The following is a 19,867-nucleotide window of genomic DNA, read 5'->3' on the forward strand; positions in this document are numbered from 1 at the left end:
GGGAGATGCGCGGTTCATAGCATCGGCCGATAATCGGGCCTGGAGTTACATGGTGTACTTTTTCACAACTTTGTTGATACAACGAAGTGTTATGCGTGACACGCTAGCTATGATGTTTGTCGCTGCTGCAATACAAAATTTCATACCGCCATCGCATGCAAGTCTTTTCGAATATGATCGCTCCGTGACTGTCCTGACGTTCACCTTAGAGTTTTAACGTTGCTTTATGCTTAACGTGTCTAATCGCGACTAGCGATAAGCTTTCAGCACTGACATCATCACCATCACGCACCTGTCTCTCTATCAACTCGCACACCGTCCAGCAGACAAGCCAAGCCCCGCTATCATGACCAAGCCGACTTCTTGCGACTCTTGCGATACCTTGTCTGACGCCTCCGCTGAGCGTCCACTGCTTCTCTCCCGGCAATTACCCAATCACCCCCATTTTAACGGAACTAGCCACCCATCGCAGCTTCCTGTTGCGGAAGGTACGCTTGTCTATCACGTAGTGTCAGACCCTATCTCGAGTAGTTCCGCGGATCAACACAAGAGATACCCCGCAGTGGTACGGCAACTTGCGGGCGTGAGCGTATCGCGTGTAGGGAGATGCAGGGGTGGCTTATCAACTATGAATGGGCGGACGTCAATGGCGCGTTGGGGAGGTCGGTTATCGTTTACGGAGGTTTGTGCGTCGACGTTGACGTCGCGTCGGCTCTTGGGTGGGTTTATATGAACGGTTGTGACTACGACTTGCGCAGTTGAGTACTGCGCATCTTTGTTCTTTCGTTGAGTCGACTATTCGAAGCGATCGAGCGCCCTCGAGATACCACGTCATGGCGTCAGCGACCGACCACCCACCCACATCTCCGCATCCTGCGCCCGTGGATGTCGAGAAAGAACCGATTGTCGAAAACAACGGCAAAGGTCTCAAGAATGTCCTCGACGAGAAACTCTTGAAGCACTCACACGATGCCGATGCGGCGATGAAGGCGTTCGAGGGCATGGAGGGCCAGGTTGTGGAGTTGACGGAAGAGAAGAGTAAAGCGCTGCTGAGGAAGATTGATATGCATATGATGCCCGTACGTTCAATTTTCCCTGTTCTGAAAATTATCGATGCGTTCGTTGGCATGACTGGTAACGAGCTAATGATGTTTACAGATCATGTGCATAGTTTACGGGCTCAACTACCTCGACAAGACCACATTGAGTTACGCAAGTATCATGGGTCTGAAACTCCCTCCTTCGGACAACATACTAGAATCTGGTATCGGTCTAGTCGGAGACCAGTACTCGTGGCTGGGTAGCATGTTCTACTTTGGATATATCGCTTGGGAGTATCCTACCACGCGTCTACTGCAAGTCTTGCCACTGGGAAAATACTGTACGTCTCCTTCCACTCTAATGCTTTAACTATTCAGCATGTTGCCAAGGGGCTAACATATCAAAGCGGCGTTCAACATCATAATGTGGGGCCTCGTCCTGTCCTGTTTCGCAGCCGTAGAAAACTACGCTGGAGCAATCGCCATCCGCTTCTTCCTCGGCGTCTTCGAAGCAGCCGTAACCCCCGGTTTCGCCCTCTTCACCTCGCAATGGTACACCAAGAAAGAACAAGGCTCACGCACAGCCATCTGGTTCAGTTTCAACGGCTTTGCGCAGATCTTCGGCGGCTGCGTTGCTTACGGCATTGCTGTGGGATGTCGCAAGTATGGTACTATCATGGAGCCTTGGAAGATTGTTTTCTTGGTTACTGGACTGCTTACTACGTGTCTTGGGATTGCGTTCTTATGGATCGTGCCGGATAACCAGTTGAACTGTCGGTGGTTGAGTAAGGAAGATCGGGTTTTGGCGATTGAGCGTATTAGGATTAATGCGCAGGGTGTGGGTAACAAACACTTCAAGTGGTATCAGTTGAAGGAGGCGTTGGTCGATCCGTTGAGCTGGGCGTTCTTCTTCTACGCGTTGATCGCTGATATCCCCAACGGTAAGCCATCATTCACAAACCTCACCGAACCAACTGCTAACACCCCACCAAGGCGGCATCTCAAACTTCTTCTCCCAACTCATCGTCGGCTTCGGCTACACACCCGAAGAATCCCTCCTCTACGGCACCCCAGGCGGCGCAGTCGAAGTCGTCTTCCTCATCGCCTGCGGCTGGGCAGGCGATAAATACGGCTACCGCCTCCTCATATCCATGATCGGTCTTACCACTGCTATGATCGGCATGATCCTCATCGTCGCACTGCCTCTGGACAACAACTCCGGTCGTCTCGCTGGTTACTATCTCACCCAAGCCAGCCCCACCCCGTTCGTCGCCTTGCTCAGTCTCATCTCGAGTAATGTAGCGGGATACACGAAGAAGACGACTGTGGCTGCTATGTACTTGATTGGGTATTGTGCTGGGAATATTATTGGTAAGTGCTCACGTCTGTGTTTCTGACGGATTTGACTGACGCAATTCCTACATGTAGGCCCCCAGACTTTCCGCCAGCAAGATGCGCCTCGTTACGTTTCCGCCGAGATCACGATTATCGTCTGTTATGGCGTTTGCTTGGGTATCATAGCATTCATCCACTTCTACTGCGTCAGGCAAAACAAGAAGAAGGCGCTGATTCGTGCTGACCCTGGATATGTTAAGCTTGAGAACCAAGAGTAAGTCTGATCGCTCAGATACATTATCAATGTGTACATGCGCTAATATTGAGTGCAGATGGCTCGATCTTACGGACAGAGAAAACCCAGAGTTCATTTACACGTTGTAGGAAGTGTGCTTGAACGCACGAGATGAATGTGAAGCGGAACCGTTATAGATGATAGAAGTATCTAACTCCATTATACCGCTGATGAAACCGAAATCGCATCCCCATTCGTGAAGATCAACACATGCCTCTGTTGTGGCAAGTCAGCTAACCCATTAAAAAAATGGACAGTGCCAACTCATCATGCTACAACACCACACCTCACGGCTGCTGTGCAGGCTTCACCTTAACCATCATAGGCCCCTTATCCCAGAGCGCAAAAACCTTCTGGTCCATCCAATCCCTCTCTTTATCCACAAGCTCCAGATCATAAGCGAAAAGCACCTTGGTGAGAATGAGGCGCGTTTCCGCATGTGCAAGACTAGAGACGGTGATGTCAGCCCGACGTCCTTAGAGACAAGAAGTAGGAAGGAGAGAGAGGGTGCAACATACGTCTTCCCAATACAATTCCTCGGCCCAAAGCTAAACGGCTGATGGCTCGCCCTCTTATCATCCGTGTACCGCTCATCCCCCAACCACCTCTCCGGCACAAAAGCATCCGGATCACGCCAGTTACGCTCAGAATGACCCATGGCGTGCATGGAAACATATACCGACGCCCCGCCAGGGACATAGTAGCCCGATACCCGATCACCACCCGCCGGCACCACACGAGCAAGGCCTGTAGCAGCAGGCGGGTAGTACCTGAGCGCTTCCTGGAAGACGGCGATGAGGTAATCCAGCTTATTCACTTCGTCAACGGTGATCTGATCCGCAGAGGAGAAGCGCGACCGGATTTCCGTAACGAGTTTCCTGTACGGCTGTGGATTGCGGAGGAGGAGGTACGTCGCACCCGCCAGAGCCGTGGCGCTCGTTTCGCTGCCTGCGATAAGGAACGAAACAGCATTACTATCCATTTCCGCGCGGGTGAGTCGGGTACTTTCTTTCTCTTGGTTCTTGATTATGTGCGTGAAGAAATCGGGACGGGTGTCTTCGCCGCTTTGGATCTTCTCCAGGCGCTTGCTGACCATGTCGTGGGCGCGTTTCGCGAATTCGTAGCGGGCGCGCATGGGGCCCGTGTTGTCGGTGAAGAGGCTTCGCACGAAATCGAGATAGCGGAATGTGAAGTGCTTGCCTCGCGAGACGTGGAGGGCGATGGCTTGCAGGCTGCGGAGGGTGATGGAGATCCAGAGGTGTTCTTTGGAGTCGCGGAGGCAGTAGAGGGGTTCGCCGAATGTGAGGTCGGATATGATGTCAAAGGTCGTGAAGTCTATCGTATATGGTTAGTCTGAGTTCTGAAGGAGAAGGCGCTGCGTGTAATACGCACTGTACCAAGTCCTGATATCGATATCGGTGTCTTCGGCAGCGTGTTCGCCCAGACGTTGTACCAGAAGATCGACATAAGACTGTATGAGACTTTCCTGTCCTCGTAGAGCCTTGTCGCTGAAAGCGTGCGATAAGCTACGTCGCATCCGCGGATGCCCCTCTTCGTCTGCGATGAGAAGTGACAAGACGCCATTGACAGGCCGGGGGCTATCTTGTCATCAGCATCTTCTCGCTCATAGCTTCAAATGGAATTAACCTACAACCACTTCAGGTCCTTGACAAAGTTTCTGCTTCTATCCGTTTTGTGGCCGTAGATATCCTGCCACGCAGTCTCTCCCGAGATGAAACTGACTTCATTCGGTTCTAGACGCACTGCATCACCGTATTTTTCGTGGCATTCTTTGATCCATTTGACCACACTACCATCGCGTATGTGTAGCGCGAAACATAGACCGGTGGCGCGTGCGAAGAGGGGACCAGGGATGTGCCTGAGAGGATGGAAAAAGATGTTGTATACTACTGTGCAGGTACCGTAGATAATGGCCTATTCGGAGTCAGTGAAGCTTTATAGGTGAATCGCATCAATGTGGTAGTCAGGGGGTTGGGTAGTCTCCTCATGTCACGATCGTGAGACGGACGTCAGATGCCAGGGCAAGGGTGACGGCAACCTCAGGAACGTGAGGTGTGTACTCACTGACGCTAAAACCACTTCGAACGCATTGATAATCCCTTGCAAGCTAAACAGCGTGTATCCAGTCGTTGAGATACTCGTCAAAATCGTCATGGTTGGACTTGGGCGATACTGTCTTGAATCAAGATACTCCCCGCGTTATGTATCTGATGGGCGGGGTTTGACTTGAAGATCTCATGGAGCAACGCATCATCTGCCGGGTTAATCATAAAGACCGTAGAACGACCGCCTAATACCCTTGGGCTAGTTATCAACAAAGTTCACGACATGGTTTTGTTCATCGAACGTCCGTGCGCGAGAGTCGTTGATCCTCAGGCTGGTGCTGGCATAAGCAGGCTAGCGTGAATCGATATCTGATCATCACCTTTAAACTCGATGCACCCCTCTAACAGCTCGTAAGAATCGGCCAGACTGTAATTTACACCCCGCCTGCCCCACCTCTTCGGCCCATACGCCTTATACCCCGAACGTCGTTCTTGTATCGTTCCCGTCGCGGTGCGTGGGATGCCCACAGTGTTAGTAACCCCGATGCAAGACGATTGTATTGGGGGTTCGATGTGCATGTTGTGACATGTGATGCTGACCGATGAGCGATTTACATCAATCCGGGGGTCTAGATGAAACGTCCACGGCCAAGAATGCAGGCTTCGAATGTACCCCGCTCCCAACAGCGGTCTTATGGGGGTACATAGTCGAATAGGATAGATCCGCTGCCAATCGAAGCTGCTGTTGAGCTGGGTACGAGCAGCAATCAAGATTCGGCATGTCGGAGCACTGCTCGAAGCGCATGTTCGATCGCTCTTATATGCTTATCGCCATGAGTGGACGCGTAATCGGATCATACTCCAGTCCGCACAAGTCCTTCGAGGTGACGTCGGCAGGTACTACTCAGTGAGGAAACTTGGAAGCGATAGCATTCGGTACTTGGTGCTACTTGGCAGCGAGAACCTATCGCACGAGCGTTTAGCAGTACGAAAGAAGCGTGCCATGTTGATAGGGCCTCGATAAGCATCGTCTCTTCATTATCCTGCCTAGAAGTACTGCATACGGATGCACCGAGTGTGTCGCCGCAAGCGTCAATCATCGTTGCTGTATCGAGATGTAGACCTCCAAACACCTGTCAGTATCATCTTTCCATCATCCTCGCGACGGCCGATGCGGACAAGGCGATATCGACCGCGCATGCCCAAAGGAAAAGGTATCGTAGAAAAGAAATGTCCGTTCGCACACGGATCGCGTATCGCCTTGTAACTACCTCGTAGGTCTTCGCGCAGCTGGGGATCCCCTATCATGTAGTCAGCAATGATGCCCTATAATCCTTCATGACGACCTACCCTTCATGCGCAGTATTCCATGTCTTGACGAAGGCACGTTGCGTCTTGTCCGCATAGTCTTCTGCATTGACTTCCTTGACTCCAACCTTAGCGCCATCTTTGGTGAAGACGACGTTCTTCTTCTCCATCTTCTTGACGCCGCGCTCGGCGAGCTCGTTGGAGTAGAGGAAGATCTGTGAGGCGCATAGCTTAGCATGCCGTGCGCGCGCATTGTCGGAGAGATGAATTACCTGATAGCCGACCCATCCTACGCCTCCGACCACCGCGAAGAGAACGAAGAGCGGGATGAGGTTCAATGCGCCCATGGTTGTGGTGATGATGACGTAGCGAGGCTGGTGTTGCGCTGAGGGTCGTGTGGCGGGGTAACCTTGCGCGAGGCGAGTGCGTCTGTGAATGAGGCTGATGAGGGAGAAATACAGATAGACTTCAGGGAAGGAAACTTTCAAGCTCCTGCAAATTGTTGAAGGGCTAGGGGCCCACAGTCGCTATAGATGCCGTGGCTGTGGCTGAGCAGATGAAACCCCGAACACGAATTGAAGGGTCAGCCTTGGCACGGAAACGGGCCGCTGATCGCCACGGATGATGCCTCGATCAAAAGTCCGGACATGTGAGCGGCCAGGAAGAACTTTTTTGATTCTGGCATGATGGGTGCTGGTGATGTTTTGTTATCACGAGGGTTTCGCTTAGGACGCCTGACGATTGACATGTTGCATGTCCCCACTGATCATCCGCGTCGAACGCGTGGGTCACATGAACACTTACTAGATACGGATGACGATCCATGGAACAGACATTCGGCTTATATTAGACCCTCCGCGAAGTCCCATTTACTGTTATCTAAAAACCTAGGTATAATACAGGTGCGATGCTGTTCACCACGAATTGGAATGTTTTCTTTCCTCCACATATTCTTACAGATCCCTTGCCCCACCCTGGCCTGCGTCAAGGGAACATGGGGCCACATGTCAGAACATGTCTTCTCGCTAATACCAGCACCTGAGCACTACTCAGCCCAAACTTTGTGCCAATGATGGACAGTCGACCCAACAGCCAGTCGCGTTGCTCTTGTGGTACGGTCTCGGCGTTTGCTGCGACGTATAGTGGCCATACCAGCGAGTATCCGCCGAATGCCTCCGCAGCTGCAAAAGAGTTAGCGCCATGCTTCACATCATGTTAGCAGGACTTCGACATACCATTTTGCTCTTGACCCATTTCCTTCGCCACAGGTTGCAACTCGTAGTTCATGTGAAATGGCACACATGCACTGATCTCGTCCACCATCATCTGGATGACAAACACGCTCCTACTCCACGTCTCATCGCCATCTGCATAGTTGCCAACGATGCTGAGCCATGTCACACATGCCATGATGACTCTTCGACAGAATATCCGACAAACGCGGTAGTCGTTCATTATACTCGCCAATGACACGTCATGATATACGTGTTGCTCGCCTGGCCATCTTTCAGCCAGCGCGATCTCCTCGGGTGCGATTGAATCGCTGGAGACGCCGATGATCCGATGTTTCCACTCTGGAGGCAGGGTGCGATACCACTCTTCGAGGTTTCCGTCGACCATTTGCGCAAGGTCGAGGATTTGCTTCGCTTCTGATTCGTAGGCGGGATCATAGGGTGTGGTAGTGAGGATGTTCGCACGAGCGCGGAGGTTTGGGAGATCAATACAGATGAGTGTCAGCCGATTGGCAGCATTCTCTTCGGAGATGTCGCCGTTGCCGACCCAGCCTCCGGTACCGGGAAAAGAGTCGATGGGTTTTGAGCGTTGAACGCAGCTTGTGATCTGTCCTTCGTTAGATTATGGCATGCAAACGATTTGTTATTGGTACTTACCATCATCGTTCGCACGGCGCGGAACATTGCATGTGACATTGGATCGTTGAACTGTTCGATTCCTCTTAGTTTCGTTAATGCCACAGCACCGTCGACATGGTTTCCCCATGCCGTGATAGTGTCGTCTGTACTCATTATGGTCTGATGTTCGTTAGCTCAACATGTGCATCTGGGGGTAGACAATCAGGCTATTGGAGGCCCGCAAGAGATATCTCGTCCACTTACTTCATATAATGAAAACACGAGAACAGCCAGTACCGTCTCATCGCTCTTCGCCATCGCAGGATCTTTCAGATCTTCGTTCAATTTCTTGATAGCCTTGCCGTAGGTGGTCACCGCTTCACGGAGGAGCTGTTGTCGGCCAGGATACTGACCGCATGTTGCCATCGCAACAGCAGTAGTAGCCAAATGGAGGACCGAAGATGGGCGGGCACGATTGTAGAGTGGCACCAAATATTCTAGGTATCCTCGTGTGCTTTCGGCCTGTTGTGGCAAGGTGATGAAGTTCTTGAAGAAGAACGGTACGGCTTCGCATTCTGGCGCGAGTGTTATGGTTGGCGGTACTGCGTTTTCCAGATTCCACACGAACGCTTCGAAGTCGAAAGACTGGTCTAGAGACAGTGGTGGTGTTGTATAGTTGGACAGAGCAAGTATTTGCTGTGATGGGCTTAAGTCTGAGGGTATTCTTGATCGTGAGGTGATTATTTGAAAGGCTTTCTCCCCCGGTACTGCATTCTCCCCCGGTGGTACATCGAACGTCGAAGAAGGTGACCTATTTGTGTTAGCGCGTACAAATTGCAATGTGGGTCTTCGGCTTGCGACAATCACATGTGAACACTTTCAGAACGCATACCGCCTACGAGGGTACCCATTTGCTCGGCAAAGCTTATCGGTATCCCCTGTGCACAAAGCGGATCGACATGGGCAGAATGGTGTAGTACATACAGATGCGGCGAAGTGCTGGAGCTTGACGCACCGTTGCTATTGCTCGACGCGGTCGTTCCGGAAGACTTCCTCGCCTTCTTGGCCATAGCTTTGTTCTCATCTCGAAAGACAAGGTCGAAATCATCAGGATAGCCGGGACATACTCGGGCGGACTTTTTGCAGTTGCCACATGTTGGTCGTTTCTCGTCGCACTATGCACAGTCAGTCGGCGAGCCAAAACGCGGCCTCAGGCAAGCGCATCCGAATACGCTCGGAGGCGATATCGCTAGTCAAGAGAATAGAGTAATTGTCGCGAGGTAATACATACCTTTATTCGGCGGCTTTTACACATCCCACACCCCCGGCTCGGCTTTCCGGTGTAGACCATCGTGATACGGTATTCTAAGGAATGGAAGAATAGAAGAAGGCGACAGGGACAAGACTCAGGCACCAAAGACAACACTTGCCTTCCAGATTCGGGCCTTCGGTTCTGACTTTAAAGATGCCGTAGGTAAACAACGATGTTCCTAATCGGATTTCAGGCAACTCCGCCTCTGAAGCCTACGACTACGATCAAGCCTATATTACCAAACGATCCAAGCGACAAGCTTCAGCTCGCCTATATCTGACAAGCTCTGTAGATGAGCGCAAGGCCGACTCCCATGCACCGAGGTACGCGACGATAAGCTCAGGAAATTGACGTCGACGTAGGTTGGACAAGGCGTTCGGCCGGCAGTGCGAAGACTCGCTAGGGAAAGAATTCGCGATCGGACCACACAGCGTGTAAGCAGCGTGTATGACTGGACCTATCAGAAGCGGAAGAGGGCGATGACAGGGCTGCAAACTTCATTCTGAAACCGGACGAGGGATGGCATGGCAGTCCGAGTCGATTGGTCTGCCGCACCGAGATGTCCACCGCAGGAAGCAGCCGTTGTTGTGGTTGATTTTTCTCGCAAGCACCACCAGATTGGGCTTAGCGCTGCGCCCAAAACAGTGGCGCAGCATGCTGTCGTCCCCTTTCTGATATCACCAGGAACGCGACAAGACGTGACAAACACAACTTGAGGCGTTTCCAAACGTTGCTGCCTGGTGTCTTCTCTGCAGGTACCTCAGGCACTGACGCAACCGCTTACGTATGTCGCGTTTTGCGCTTCTTTGGGATCATATACGCACTATGGGAATCGCCGGCTCGTCCGAATTCGCCGTTTAAGCCGACTGTCAGCGATTGCGCCATTGGCGCGACGTGTCCTCTGCCTCAGACCGCGATGAGAGATGAATTTCGATGACGGGATGATGCAAAGAGACCGATGAGCGATGAAGGACGAGAATGCATAGCCAGGTCGAAGTACGCCTCCAGATCTTGCGTATTAGAGGGGGTGTCAAGCGATTATCTTGAACACCTGTCGCAAACACGCACAGCGAAGCAGAAGTCATCTTGGCTGGCAGGCGTTGGTAGGACGGTAGTCTGCGAGAGCGCATACAGAACGTGCAAGAAGGTTGTTCATTCGACGTACGCCAAGCCAATAAAACCTGGTCAATAACGTGGCCTCGTTGCTCTGTCAAAGTCCAACCACCCACACGAAATTCGGCTCAGCGACAGTCACCATTATCATACAGCATGCTTCAGGAAAGAAATATAATAGAATGTAACAGGTCCATAGAGGCTGAAAGCCTAAGAAAAAGAGATGGAGAACGGAAGGTCCGGACGCAAAGGTTTTGATGGTCTTCGTCCCGTTCCGGAGTCCATCGAACTATCAGCAAGAATGCGCTACTACCAGTGTTGCGGCACTCTAACAGATTTGGGCCAAGAATAGGTATCACCGGTAAAGCGGAACCGGAGTGAACGCGTTAGGTGACCATAATGCGCGCTTGCGCACTTCTCGAGGCCCGCATCCTCCTGCTTCGTGGGCCAGCCACGCCCCGACCCGGAATCTGGTATATTGACAGAAGGCATGATATTACGACCGCTTGCCCAAAACGCCTACTATCGACCGGGATATCCCATCTCAACTGGAGACTTAGGCTCTTGAGAGGGTAGCTCGTGAGGTTGATAATGACCCTGGAGCTCAGAGATGTGATATTCGTATTCTTGAGGGTGTTGATATGTTTCCATCGGTTTGGGTTCGCTTTCGGCCACCGGAACGGAGGCGTCAGGCGTCTTTGCTCGCTTTCCATGTCTTCGGCGAAGCAACAACATGGCAAAGATGAGCGCCGCAGTACCGATCACCCCGAGTGTAACACCCAAGCCAATGCCGATCTTCTCGCCTGTTGACATTCCGCCGTCTCTGGCAGGGCCGTTCGAACCGGAAGCAGTTGGTGACGGGCCGGTTGTCGACATAGCTGGCGATGCGGATGTGAAGGACGAGCCTGAGAAGCTTATAGAGCCACCGGAAGGGCTTGGTGTAGAGGTCGGAGGTGCACGAGCGACGTTGAAGCCCACTACTGCGATAGCTCCGACACTCGAATCTCGGGCTGCCGTCGTTGTCTCAATAGTCCAGTCATTAGACGAGCCATAAGGTGTAGATGCATACGTCAAGACCATACCCTTGGGGACGGTGGAGACGCAATCACCGTTGACGGGGCCGCTTGTGTGGAATGGGTTGGTGTAGCCTCTATGAGCTGGTAAGTTCAACGCCGAAAGGGTGTGCAGGGCTAACTTACGAGGGACAGCACATTATCTGGGTTGTGGAGGTATCCGTAACGTAGGTCATGACGGTCGTCCACAGATTCGGGCATATTAGGGGCTGAATGCTCAGCGCTGTATGCTCCTCACCGCCGACACCCAGTCGTGCCTGTTCCCACCACGTTGTCACCGCGGAAGGTACGCAGTCGACATCCTCATCGATGTCGAGACCATAGCCTGGATCAAACGCTACCAGACTGGGTCCATTGAGCCGGAAGATGGATTCGCAGCCAGACGATGGCGTGAAGGTACTTGTGAGCGGAATCCATGAGGTTACTTCACCAGCGTGAGTCACCGGCGTAGCTGGCATCAAAGAGAGATCTGCCATCGTACAGTAACCTCCAGGGTTGGATTATCTGAGCTGTATGGGTCAAAAGGCTGGTTTCGTCTACGAGACGATGGGTATCACTGACGGAGTCTCACTTCATGGTACCAGGGCAGGGGATCAGGCGCGTCCCCTAAGCGCGTTCATACGCCTGCGCCGCATGGAAATGGGATGTCACTTGTATTGGTTCGCGAACGCTTTGATTATCGATTCGCCTTATGATTAGCCTGCTGCAATCATCATTTGAGATATGCAGTACGCACGGTTTCAATTCCCGGCGCTAACGTGAGAGTGTGGCGTGGTTGAAATCCTTCTGTCGCACCGAAGGGGGATGTCAACAATGACTACCTGTGGAAACTCGATTCTACTTCCTCACTACTCATCAAACTTAGACTTCTTATAGTATGTCGCGTTCTTCTGTGCGCAATCGCAAACGCGAGGCGAGCCATGCTCGAAAGGCTAATGGCCATACGACATCCTCGCCAATTTCATCCCCCTGGTCGGTTTCCAAAACACCATACCTCACAGCTGCGATTGTCCTCGGAGCCTCTGTCTGCCTTTGGCTTTCAACACAACCCATCCCTTCGACTCTTACTCGGAAGTGGCTGCCCACCCCGCCTAGCGAGTGGGATAATCGACGGCAGCAAGTCAAAGATGCTTTTGTCAGTAGCTGGGACGCGTATTCCAAATACGCCTGGGGTTTGTGAGCCCTTTCCCCCCGTAGGAATCTGATGCTTATACATTATGCAGGCTATGATCAATTTTACCCCATCGCCAAGAAAGGTTCAATGATGAGTCCGAAAGGCTTGGGTTGGATCATCGTTGATAGTCTCGACACGATGATGATCATGAATCTTACATCGCAACTAGCTGATGCAAGGATCTGGCTGCACCGCAGTCTAGATTACGAGCAAGATCAAGATGTCAATACGTTTGAGACCACAATTCGTATGTTGGGCGGTCTCCTCTCTGCGCACTATCTCACGACAGTGCTGCCCGGTGTCTCTTCGCGAAGAGACAGCATCTATCTGACCAAGGCTGTGGATCTAGCCGACAGACTTCTCGGCGCATACGATTCGCCGTCCGGTATACCATACGCAAGCATCCACTTGGCAAGCCGAAGAGGGCTTGTATCACACGCTGATGGTGGAGCTTCATCGACGGCCGAAGCGACGACACTACAGATCGAGATGAAGTACCTATCGAACGTCACTGGCAACGAAATATACTGGCGAAAAGCGGAAAAGGTTATGGAGGTTGTCGACAGGGTCAACGTGCACGATGGTCTGGTTCCGATCTTTATCACGCCCCATTCCGGTCAATTCACAACACGAGAGATACGTCTTGGAAGTCGAGGCGACTCATACTATGGTAAGCTATCTAATGCATGCAGTCGTTGATTCCATGCTAATTGTCGCAGAGTATCTCATCAAGCAGTACCTACAGACTTCCGAGCCGATCTACCTCGAGATGTGGGAGGAGGCTTTGACAGGCATCCAGAAACATCTCATCATCCCTACCAAGCATGCAAAGCTCAGCATCGTCGCTGAATTACCCAGCGGGATTGGCGGCTCTCTGTCTCCAAAGATGGATCATCTCGTTTGCTTCCTTCCCGGTACCATCGCACTCGGAGCAACAAACGGACTCACCGAGGCTGAAGCCCGCCGCCTACCCAGCTGGAACACCGAGAAGTCGCAACAAATGGAATTGGCAAGGGCGCTTACAAAGACCTGCTGGGGCATGTACAAAGTGACCGACACTGGTATAGCACCGGAAATCGTCTGGTTCCGCGCGAGCGACGAGTCGTTGCAGTCCAGGAAGAATATGCCGCGCGAGCCCTTGGCGAGCAGTTCAAACTCTGAAGAGGTTTGGAAGAAAGACTTCAACATCAAACCCCTTGATGCGCATAATCTCCAGCGGCCGGAGACTGTCGAAAGTCTGTTTATGATGTGGCGCATTACGAAAGATCCCATTTACCGAGAGTGGGGTTGGGAAATCTTCCAAGCCTTCTTGGACTACTCCACGGTTCCGTTGGGAGAGGGCTTCACTTCTCTCAACAATGTGAATGCCATCCCGCCTCCGCGACGAGACAACATGGAGAGCTTTTGGCTGGTACGTGACACGTTGATGTATTTAGTCTTCGTACTGACATGTTCTGCTAGGCCGAAACGCTCAAGTATCTATACTTGCTCTTCTCGCCGGACGACGTTCTTCCTCTCACTGACGTAGTGTTCAACACTGAGGCGCATGTGTTCCCTAGAATGGGCATGGGCAAGTTTAAGACAGGTTGGCAGCGCAAGCCAAGGAAGAGTGCGTGAGGCCTGTGAACACGAGATGTTGTACTAGCAATGAGATCATCGATGCCTGGAACAAGCATACTTTGGGGCGCTGGCGCACCAAATACGTATTAGTGCATATGAAACTAAGCGCCACTTATTGAGGTATACAAAGTTGAGCTTAATTTGAGCCTTCTGCTAAATCTTCCTCTTATCGACCTCTGGCTTCCGCGCCATCACCCAAACAAACTCAGAATCGTAGTCTGGTTCATCCTCGTTCAAATTGCCATCGCCTGCCTTTACTTTCTCCACCTCCAACAGCTCGAAACCTATTTGTTCCAGCATTTCGCAGTTCTCATGCACTCCATAACTACTCCAAAACATTCCGTACCCCATCATCTCGCCATGTATCTCTTCTTCATCAATACCCGCAAGGTTGAAAGCGAAGAGACCACCAGGCTTCAGCCAGCTATAGATCTTGACGAGCACGTGCTTTAGTTGGGAGCGAGGGAGGTGGAAGAGCGTGTAGAAGCTGAGTACACCGTGGAAGCTCTCGGATTCGAACACGAGTGTGGTCATATTACCAGCGATGAACTTTGCACGCGGGCAACGAGCTTTAGCCATCTCGATTTGCTTCGCAGAGATATCATTGGCTGTCACTTGAGCTCCGTGGTCAACCAGCATGCTCAGTACTGGTACGCCTGGGCCACAGCCGAGTTCTAGAACGCTTGGGGAAGGTGGCAAACTGTCAAGTAGTTTCCTTGTGTACCTTTCGCGTGGTGACCTATCGCTTTCGACCCATTCTAGATACCATTGTGCAATATGGTCGTAGGCGTGTTCGACGATACGTTCGGGTGTTTCAGACATGTCGGCGGATTGTCTGATGAGCAGCTGCTCAGAAAGGTGGCGGGAAATGCGTGTGCTTGTTCCGGTTCGACGATACTGCGGGCGAAGTCAGTTAATCGATGCGTTGATGCCTGGCACGATGGGGCGACACTAACTTCGGGCGTACTTTGGAATCGGATGATAGTTAGCGATACGAATGACTGTCGGGTCAACGCGCTGCAAAGACGCTCGTGAAGTTCAGAGCAGATCCTGTTAAAGGATACGATCTGGTTATTGGGCAACTTATCCAGTACTTTATTGACTTGGTGATCGTAGGAACTCCGCACTTGCAGCGGAACACCGCAATTACATGGTAACTCCGCACTCATATGCGGAAAACACCGTCGAAAGATGTCTAACATGTTGTACACTGTTTACAAATGCTGCAGAGTAATCAGTGTGAGGTGGAAGCCTACCGCCCACAGTGCTCCTCTCCAAAATCAGCATAGTACCGTGACCTTCATGACGTGAATGTCGAACTACATCGTACCAAGCAGTTATTGGAAACGCAACTAGTGATAATACTTGTGTTTTCAGGGCGTCAAGCCGCTGACTATCAAAGAACAAACTGGTTACGCCTAACCCCGAAGTTCCCCGGTTCTAGCCGCACATGCGAAGCATCGGGATTCGCGCTTCTTTGTCTGACATAAATCTGGGGTAGCACATACCATGAGTAGCTCAGCCACGACCCATTGTGTTCCTGTCGTACAAAACATAGTGCTTGAAAGTCTTTGATCGATTCGAATGTGCGGAGGCGGCTTACGACACATGTCACTTTTAAGATCGACCCGGTGCAACTTGTTTTACAAAGCAGCAAGACACATTTTCTCTTTCTGGGCAGATATTGCGAAGCTATGCAAGCCTTTGGTCGCACTGAGATATTATCTTCTTACGTCCAAGCAGCAATCTGGCAGAACACACGTGATTCTGTGCGGAAGAAGGTTGTATAAAGGACAGCTAGATCTTCTTTGCCTAGAGAAAACCAGCACTGGACGTCAACCATACAGCTACCGTTTCGCTTCTTACCTCTTTCCTCCAGATATCAACATGAGACTCTCTATCACAGTACGTTGGGTGCAAACCCTACACCTCCGGTTACAAGTGGTCACACAACACACATATTAACCCCTGACGTACCAAGCAGGCCATGCTGTTGATCGGCCTCGCAAGCCCACTCACAGCTGCCCCTACCCTCGACGTCCGCCAAACCAACGCAACCCACAAAATCACCGTCTTCGTGATGGATGACTGTCTGAAAACATTTCCGCCTGATCCTGATGCGCCTACGGTGTTCAAAGAACAGGACGTTAAATACGGACAATGCTACGACGCGGTCGACTCCAACTGGTTCTTCAGCGGGTTCCTCAGTGCGGAAAGCGTCGCCTTGGCAGGGAGCTTTCAGCCACCAGCAGCTGACAACGTGATCTGCGAGACGAGAGTCTATTTCCAACCCAATTGCGGGGGAGACCCAGCTTTGACAGACAACTATTCGGGGAAGTGTGTCAATGCGCGTTTGAACGTGCCCGATCAATTGGCTGATTTGGCCGGGCGAAGTATCAGGGTGGATTGTTGCAAAGGTGCGGCTGATGGGAAGAGGTGTTTGTATGTTCCAAAGTGAATGGAAGGCTGAGGGACGAAGTCGGCAACGTCTGATTTGGAGTTGTGGTGTCGATATACTGTTGATGGAACGCGGAGAACGGTATTTCGAGATGGCTCTTTCTCTGTACTCAGAACACTCATTTGGTTCTTTGTTTCGTTCTTGTCTTCCTCAAGCATACTGCAAGAAGCTTCCACCTTCTCGCAACGCCTTGCGAAAGTCAACCTAGCTTATACACAATGTCAACAATCTTGCAGGCAGCCTGTGTCGCGCAACTTTTACCCAGATAGGCAGTAGTTGCCCATGTACGAATGCTGAGAAGTGAAGTCTGGTTGCGATATCAAGTTCCGCATGCCGTAGGTACTTCCGACGCCAACGAGCAGCACAACATCGCTTCGGCGCGGCCGCGACTAACCAATACGCGAGGTCGAAAAAGAAAAGTAACTTCAGACGACAGCCACAACAACCACAAAACACTGATGTTGATGACAGACAAGTCTGGACTTCGTCATCAGTTCACGATGTGGTTCAGGTCGGCTACTGCACGTACTCTTACGGCACATATGCAGGTCGCACCTCCGCTCCGGTCGCCTCGCATGACCGATTCCACGCTATCGGTCCTACCTCGTATAGAAATTCATTGGAAAATTCCTTCGGTTGCCGGTGCGAATGGTCCCGCATACGCGCATCGGAAAGATCGATTTGGGGATCAGTACAGCCAGGATGATATCGCAGGCCAGCAGCCAACATCGCTCAGATCAAACTGGAGGCATCGTTGTGGCAACGTCCCCTTAACGTGTGCGTCTCGCGTGCAGATGTAAGCTGCTTTGTTCCTGCGTCGATCCCCGAAAAACTCTATTATTAGCTAGCCCTGCTTACACCTTGGCATGGTGGTGGGGTAAACTGTAGTCTGTACCGTAGCGGAACAACGCACGCGACGTGTTGTCTGATTGAGAACGAACGACGGCTCGGGAATGAGTCGATGATAATTGCCAGTCCGTCTCCCCTAGTGTGAAGCAGCTCAGTACAGCGATAAAGAATCGCGCGAGGAAGCGAGGAGAACACGAAAGTAAATCTCGGTAAGCAACCTAATCGAGTGCCGAATAACCGCGAGCATTGCACTCCAGGGCTCTTAATGCGCGAATTGTTCGGTAATAATTTCTTCCGTCTGATGTTCTCATTGGGTCAGCGCAAAGCTAAAGCCGTGGACTAGAAGAATGCGACGACAAAGCTATTCTTATCGTCTCTTTGTTGACCGGCAACCTATCTTAGCATGAGGATACAGAGTCTTGGTGGTGTACGCTGTACCTGGGCGGGCCAAAATAAGGTAAGGCTCGAGCGAACGCCGAGCTGTCCGCAAAGTCTTGACATGAGCGCTATCGCCGCTCAGGGGAATGATCACCGTCGCACAAAAACCGTCGTGTGTTAGCGCTGCAGAGAAATTTGGGACGGCAGCGTGCGCGTGGCCGCAAGTTTTGTGGGTGTGCTGTCAGGGACCAACCAGGGCCAAACACTGCATGCTTGCCCTGGACGGGACTCGGGGCTGCCGCTTATGACGCTGGAACCCGCTATTTTCTTTATTTGTTGACGGATAGGCGTTGTGGGCTTGGCCAAACCTGGAGTAAGACGGAAAGATGTCGGCACTGCAAATTCTCGTGATCTCGAATGAAAGGCCGTTTCGTGGCTTGAGGGATGAGGAAAAAGTCCGTTCGCAGCGCGCTTCGGTTGGAGGCTGCCGATTTATCTCCCGGCGAATCAGGCGACCATGAGCTCGTTTAATGGCTAGCGGTGCGTTATTGGCGCATGGCTTTTCAATCGATCGCATGTGCAGCGCATGAGCAAAGTTCTGGCATCGCGGCTGACTTTCCTGGAACTGCCAAATGCGATGGTGTTCTCATTGGCGGGGCCAAAGACTTGGGCTGTGTGTGTATGGCAGCCAATCCTGTGGGAATCCAATACGAGGGCCGCCCCTGGGCAAGGTCTTGGGGGATGAACACATGATCGCCCAACGGATAACAGATCCCAGGCAGTTGGTAAACGTCCTATCGCATTGTGGCGCGCCGTCAGTTGTAAAGCGCATGGTGCCTGTTGGCTAGTTCGGCTGTAAGATCGAGCCTGATTAAACCCTGTTAGCACCAGCGATATGGGCACAGTCAGTATATAGACTCGGGGTGCCCCTCTGACCCTTGGCAGATACTCAGTCGTATCCTTCCGTCACTCGCTTTTACATTCGCGCGACTGCGTTTGCCATTCGTTACTCTTGTTGAAAGTCGCCGGTCATTCAGTACTACACCGTGTAACAATCGTGTAATACCTATAACCATCGCTCGGTACCAGAAGATCTACTACTCCCACGACACACCACATCTCAACAAAATGTCTCTGAAGCTCTTCTCCCTCGCTCTTGCGGCCGTCGCAACTGCGTCGCCATTCGATTCCATGGCGAAAGCCACGAACGACGACCCTTACGAGGCATGCCAGCCGCAAGGAGCGACAGGCGCAACTCCACCAACAGTCGGCACAGAGTTGAGCTCCCTCTATACCGATATTCTCTCGTCGATCCAGGGCATCTCTTTCGACAAGCGATCTGTACACGGACGTGCGGACGGTTTCGGTTGCCGTCAGAGCCTAGACTGCGTCAACGTGAAGAACATCAACATTCCCATGTGCTACGACAAGTTCACCACCAACTTCCAGTTCCCAGACGGATCTTACGGAAACGTCGCTGCCGGAACCTACAGCTCCGGCGGCACCGATGTCAACCTCGTCAGCGGAGATTACACAAAGGACGGCCAGAGCGCCAACATCTACGCGAACAACGAGGCTGAGAAGCCAAACACTTCGACCCTCTCGGTCCCTGCACAGTACACCGGTACTGGTGTTGGTGGAGCAGTCCCAGTCACAGAACTCGGAAAGGTCATCGTCTACACAACCACTGTCCCGGCCGTCACATACTCGGCGCCGACAACTGTCGCGGAGACTGTCGAGACGGCGACTGTCAGTGGAGTAGAGGTCAAAACCACCGTACCCGCTACCACTGTTACGCAAGCCACAACGATCGCCGCTAAGACCAACGTTGTGACACAAACTCCTGAAGCTTCCGATGCCTCGCCGCAATCTACTGGAGCCGCCGGACAAGTGTCTGTCGACACAACAAGATCCTTTGGAATGTCGGTGGTCGGTGCTTTGCTATACGCGCTTTTGTGAGCAGTTTGCTTTCGGGAGTCATACACGTCGCAGTCAG

The 19,867-nt window shown here is 52.0% G+C and overlaps 7 protein-coding genes across 7 annotated transcripts; 3 read left to right on the plus strand and 4 right to left on the minus strand.

Annotated features, from left to right (window-relative positions):
- Positions 1-833: 833 nt before the first annotated feature.
- Positions 834-2,759, plus strand: J4E92_003920 (uncharacterized protein; the record flags this gene model as incomplete). The annotated part of the gene is made up of 6 exons (XM_051495313.1): positions 834-1,079; positions 1,159-1,381; positions 1,448-1,981; positions 2,034-2,411; positions 2,469-2,649; positions 2,708-2,759. 6 exons carry the CDS (start codon positions 834-836, stop codon positions 2,757-2,759), a joined length of 1,614 nt encoding a protein of 537 aa, XP_051354332.1.
- Positions 2,760-2,957: 198 nt separating this feature from the next.
- On the minus strand, positions 2,958-4,845 carry J4E92_003921 (uncharacterized protein; the record flags this gene model as incomplete). The annotated part of the gene is made up of 5 exons (XM_051495314.1): positions 2,958-3,117; positions 3,189-4,005; positions 4,063-4,268; positions 4,322-4,605; positions 4,756-4,845. The coding sequence occupies 5 exons, from the start codon at positions 4,843-4,845 to the stop codon at positions 2,958-2,960; spliced, it is 1,557 nt and encodes a 518-aa protein (XP_051354333.1).
- Positions 4,846-6,082: 1,237 nt separating this feature from the next.
- Positions 6,083-6,391, minus strand: J4E92_003922 (uncharacterized protein; the record flags this gene model as incomplete). The annotated part of the gene is made up of 2 exons (XM_051495315.1): positions 6,083-6,259; positions 6,317-6,391. The coding sequence occupies 2 exons, from the start codon at positions 6,389-6,391 to the stop codon at positions 6,083-6,085; spliced, it is 252 nt and encodes an 83-aa protein (XP_051354334.1).
- Positions 6,392-7,028: 637 nt separating this feature from the next.
- J4E92_003923 (uncharacterized protein) lies at positions 7,029-9,245 on the minus strand (the record flags this gene model as incomplete). Its single annotated transcript, XM_051495316.1, has 6 exons — positions 7,029-7,225; positions 7,280-7,883; positions 7,934-8,074; positions 8,159-8,705; positions 8,879-9,069; positions 9,186-9,245. The coding sequence occupies 6 exons, from the start codon at positions 9,243-9,245 to the stop codon at positions 7,029-7,031; spliced, it is 1,740 nt and encodes a 579-aa protein (XP_051354335.1).
- Positions 9,246-12,656: 3,411 nt separating this feature from the next.
- Positions 12,657-14,183, plus strand: J4E92_003924 (uncharacterized protein; the record flags this gene model as incomplete). Its single annotated transcript, XM_051495317.1, has 3 exons — positions 12,657-13,236; positions 13,286-13,977; positions 14,028-14,183. The coding sequence occupies 3 exons, from the start codon at positions 12,657-12,659 to the stop codon at positions 14,181-14,183; spliced, it is 1,428 nt and encodes a 475-aa protein (XP_051354336.1).
- A 156-nt stretch (positions 14,184-14,339) lies between these two features.
- Positions 14,340-15,008, minus strand: J4E92_003925 (uncharacterized protein; the record flags this gene model as incomplete). The annotated part of the gene is made up of 1 exon (XM_051495318.1): positions 14,340-15,008. One exon carries the CDS (start codon positions 15,006-15,008, stop codon positions 14,340-14,342), a length of 669 nt encoding a protein of 222 aa, XP_051354337.1.
- A 3,991-nt stretch (positions 15,009-18,999) lies between these two features.
- On the plus strand, positions 19,000-19,830 carry J4E92_003926 (uncharacterized protein; the record flags this gene model as incomplete). The annotated part of the gene is made up of 1 exon (XM_051495319.1): positions 19,000-19,830. The coding sequence occupies one exon, from the start codon at positions 19,000-19,002 to the stop codon at positions 19,828-19,830; it is 831 nt and encodes a 276-aa protein (XP_051354338.1).
- Positions 19,831-19,867: the final 37 nt, after the last annotated feature.

The sequence above is a fragment of the Alternaria infectoria genome (assembly GCF_024043175.1).
Source record: "Alternaria infectoria strain BMP 0036 chromosome Unknown scaffold_5, whole genome shotgun sequence".
NCBI classification, from domain to species: domain Eukaryota; kingdom Fungi; phylum Ascomycota; class Dothideomycetes; order Pleosporales; family Pleosporaceae; genus Alternaria; species Alternaria infectoria.